The sequence below is a fragment of the Colobus angolensis genome, unplaced genomic scaffold, assembly GCF_000951035.1.
Source record: "Colobus angolensis palliatus isolate OR3802 unplaced genomic scaffold, Cang.pa_1.0 Scaffold136, whole genome shotgun sequence".
Lineage (NCBI taxonomy): Eukaryota > Metazoa > Chordata > Mammalia > Primates > Cercopithecidae > Colobus > Colobus angolensis.
The window spans coordinates 4553076-4556818 of record NW_012114444.1 but is presented as its reverse complement, the minus strand read 5'-3'; the positions used below and the strand labels follow the sequence as shown (position 1 = coordinate 4556818).

The 3743-nt window shown below is 49.3% G+C and overlaps 1 protein-coding gene across 1 annotated transcript in view; it reads left to right on the top strand.

Annotated features, from left to right (window-relative positions):
- Positions 1–670: 670 nt before the first annotated feature.
- Positions 671–3743, top strand: part of LOC105506423 (chromosome unknown open reading frame, human C20orf197) — a 6899-nt gene continuing 3826 nt past the window's right edge. Inside the window, 3 exon segments of the mRNA XM_011934554.1 lie at positions 671–1003; positions 1167–1238; positions 2537–2662. Coding sequence (XP_011789944.1) covers positions 671–1003; positions 1167–1238; positions 2537–2662 — 531 coding nt within the window.

The window sequence follows — 3743 nt, the reverse complement described above, 5'->3', positions numbered from 1 at the left end:
CACCCTCATCTCTAGCCCCTGGGCCCCAGGGCTGAGAGGAGGGAGAGAGCTGAACTTTCTTGGAAGAATGTGGAACTGCTGAGTAGATGCTTTGGAATTTGCTGACCCAGCCATCTGGGAGTGGAGCCTGACCGGCCATCTCTGCGCCAAGCTATCTATAGTCCGATGGCTATTTTCAATTGGAAATTCATTTTAAAGTGGTGGCAGTGACGGGGGAGTGGCTGTATCTGTAATCCATTATTTCACACAGAGAATTCCCTTCTTTCGTTTTTTTCTGGCCAAAGTCACTGCTTTGAACGTGGATGGGTCTTGCAGCCCAAGACTGAGCTGGCTGCTTGGAGAAAAATTGGAGGGATTTGAAAAGGCCCGAGGGAGGGTGTCCTCTGAGCAGAAAACATCTTAAATGTGTAGGCCCACGCCTTCTGCAGTGAAGGGAATAGGACTCTAGCTTCGGCGGACCTAACTCAGTCTCAGGGTTCTTGGGCTAATTTGTGAAATTACCTCTCCCTTCAAGACTGGGAGAGAACAGCCTTAAATAAGTGCAATTTAATTCCCTCGATTATGGTCCTCTTTAATAAAAAACCAAAATTTATTCTCTCTCCTTCTAGTTTCCCATTGAAAGTCACAAGAAATGAGGCTGGGGTGAAGGGCCTGGAGTTGCTATGGAAGGATGATACCTAGAGCCCACTATGGGATGGATGGTCATTGGTGTCACAGACTGTGGTGTAGACATTGTCTCCTGTGCCAGGATGTGACCTGGTCCTCCACCCCTTTGCCTTTGAAGCTGTACCTGCCTGTGATCCGGGAGCAGCATGAACCCACAGAACCCAGCCCACCCTGCAGGAAGTGGGAGAGCTCCCCGGGCACTCTGGTGCTGAGGAAGCACAGCTTAAAGAGGAAATTTCCCCGAAATGCACACAGACCTCCTTCCAGAATGTTCTGGAAGGAAGCACAACTTAAAGAGGAAATTTCCCTGAAATGTGCACAGACCTCCTTCCAGAATGTTCTGGAAGGAAGCACAACTTAAAGAGGAAATTTCTCTGAAATGCATGCAGATCTCCTTCCAGAATGTTCTCTAAATCCTCCTCCAATTCAACTGTCATCACCACAGAACCCACACCCCATGATAAACGGCCAGAGTCCTTACTGTCTTTGTTTTACTCCAGGTGTCTGGGGCCACTAACAAGGAGGTGGAGGTCTCAAGGCTATTGTCAACGGATTCTGCCAGAGGCCAGATCGTAAATGGCTGTCTTCCGTGACAGCATCAGTCCAGTTACAAATCTCCGGGTTCCATGATAAAGGATTTGGCTGGGCAGTGGCCCTGGTTTCTTGGAGGAAACCTCTACATCCTTGAAACTTCCTGATAGGAGAATCTATGTTATTCATAGTGGGCTTTTCCAACCATACCTGAGTTTATGCTCATGAAATTACCAGGATGGAAGCTGACCACACCAGAAAGGTGAACCTGGTGATTGGAGACCTGGGGCTTTGACCAACACGATGTCAGTCCTCCAGAGAGGGGTAGAGGGCTGGAGACTGAGTTTAATTGCGTGGGCAGTGAGTTGATCAATCATGCCTCTGTAATGAAACTCCAATAAAAATTCTGGACATGGACTCAGGTGAGCTCCCAATTAGTGAACACATCAAGGTGCCTGGGGATGACATGTCCCGATCCACAGGGTAATGCCATGGAACCTTCCAGGCCCGGCCCTATGCATCTCTTCACTGGGCTGGGCTGTATTTCCACCCTTTGATAATAACACTGTAATCTTGTCACTGCAGTAGTTTCCTGAGTTTTGCCAGTTGTTCTGGCCAATTATGAAACCTGAGGGGGTTGTGGGAAATGCCAGATTTTTGGCCAGTTGGTCAGAAGCGCCAGTTCTGGGGAGCCTGGAACTCCTAGCTGGAAATTCCTGTGGGCACTGTGCCTGGCCTCTGACGTCTGAGCCGGTTCTGGGTGTTGTGTGTTGGGATGGCATTGCGGTCCCTAAAGCAAGTTCTGGGGAACGGTAGGAATGCACCTCTGCATCTATATTTCCATTTGGCCCTGGTCTAAAGCGGCTGGTCCTCAGAATTGTCTAGGGGGTTTTTAGAAAGAAGAGCCTTCCGGAACCCTTCCTGAACAATTCTGATCCCGTAGGCCTGCTGTGGGCCCTGGAGTCTGTATTTTTGGAAAGCTTTCCTCAGTAGTACTGAGGCAGAATCATATTTAAGACTAACTTTCCAGTGCAGCTAAGCATACCTCCCCAAAAGAGAAAATCTGTTTGAAAGAAGGGAAAATGCAGAAAACTGGGGAGGCCATTCCCCAACATTCTAACAAGTCAGGGAACAAAGGGACAGCAGATAGAAAGTTCCATGTTTGGAGGTCAGGGCTGCAGCCTGCATCCTTAGGCTGAGGTCAGTCTATGAAAAGGCATGTTTGGCGACCCTGCATCCCTCTCTGGGTGCTGAGCTCTGGAGACACATGTGAGACCTTCTTGCTTCTCCATATGTCCCCCCTTGGACCTTTCATATTTCCTTACGGTCCTGACATCAGTGTCCTCTGATGGGATGCACATGCTCGGCCTTGGTGACCAGCTGGAAGCCCCAGCTGCTGCTGGCAGGAGCCAGGACCCTCAGCACGGAGGGTCTGAGTGGACAGACTGCATACCTGGCATCTGGGGTGAGGAAGAATGTCCTGAGACCTGAGTGGCGCACGAGGAATTCACGTGACAGCTTCTCAAGCTCGTGGCCTTCTCCTTCTCTCCTAAAACTGCCCTGAGCTGCCTCTGTCTCCCACCGGGGTGACAGTCACATCTCCTCTCTGAGCTCCCTGCTTCTCATCTTGCCCCTGTGCAGCCTGTTCTCCACGCAGGGCGATCCTCTAACAAGTCAACCAGCCATGTCTTTCCCTTGCTTGAAATCCTCCGAGGCCCCCTTGCACTGTGAAAATTAGAGCAAGAGCCCCAGGGATCTGTCCCTGCCTGTTTCCTTCTCTCACTTGGTCCTGTCATGCACCAAACCATAGCCACATGGTTTTTGCTTTCTGTTTTTCAAAGAATTTCAGATTCTCTTCTCCCACAGGGCCTTTGCACAAGCTTTTCCCACAGCCTGCAACACCTGCCCTTCTTCCTACACTTGACTTGTTCCCAGAAATTCATCATCCTGTCTTAAATGTCACCTTCAGAGAGGCCTTCTTCAGCCCAGATACATACGTAGCTTGACCCTATTGTTGTCTGTGACATTACCTTCTTGATGTCTTTTTGGAATTGATCACACTTTTAAATCTATATTTGTTTTTCCTGTCTCTTCCACGAAGCTGTTGAATGTTGCATGGACCTGTGTCCGGCACAGAGAATGTGCTTGTTTTAGTCGGGTAATTAATATAAGTGGCAGCAGTGAATAACCCAGACAATGTCAGTGGCTTATCTTGGAAAGATTTCTTACTTTTTTTTTTTTTTTCTTGAGACAGAGTCTTGCTCTTGTCGCCCAGTTTGGAGTGCAATGGTGCAATCCTGGCTTACTACAACCTCCGCCGGTCTCAAACTCCTAACCTTAGGTGATCCTCCCACCTCCGTCTCCCAAAGCGCTGGGATTGTAGGTGTGAGCCACTGTGCCCAGCCAGAAAGGTTTATTTCTTGATCACATGACTCAGCCAGTGCAGGTGGATGTGGACCTCTGCTCTCCCCACTCCACCTAAAGAACCTTCTCCACTTCCTGGTCTCCTTACCTGGAATGTGTGGCCTATGAGGTTTGCCAAAGAG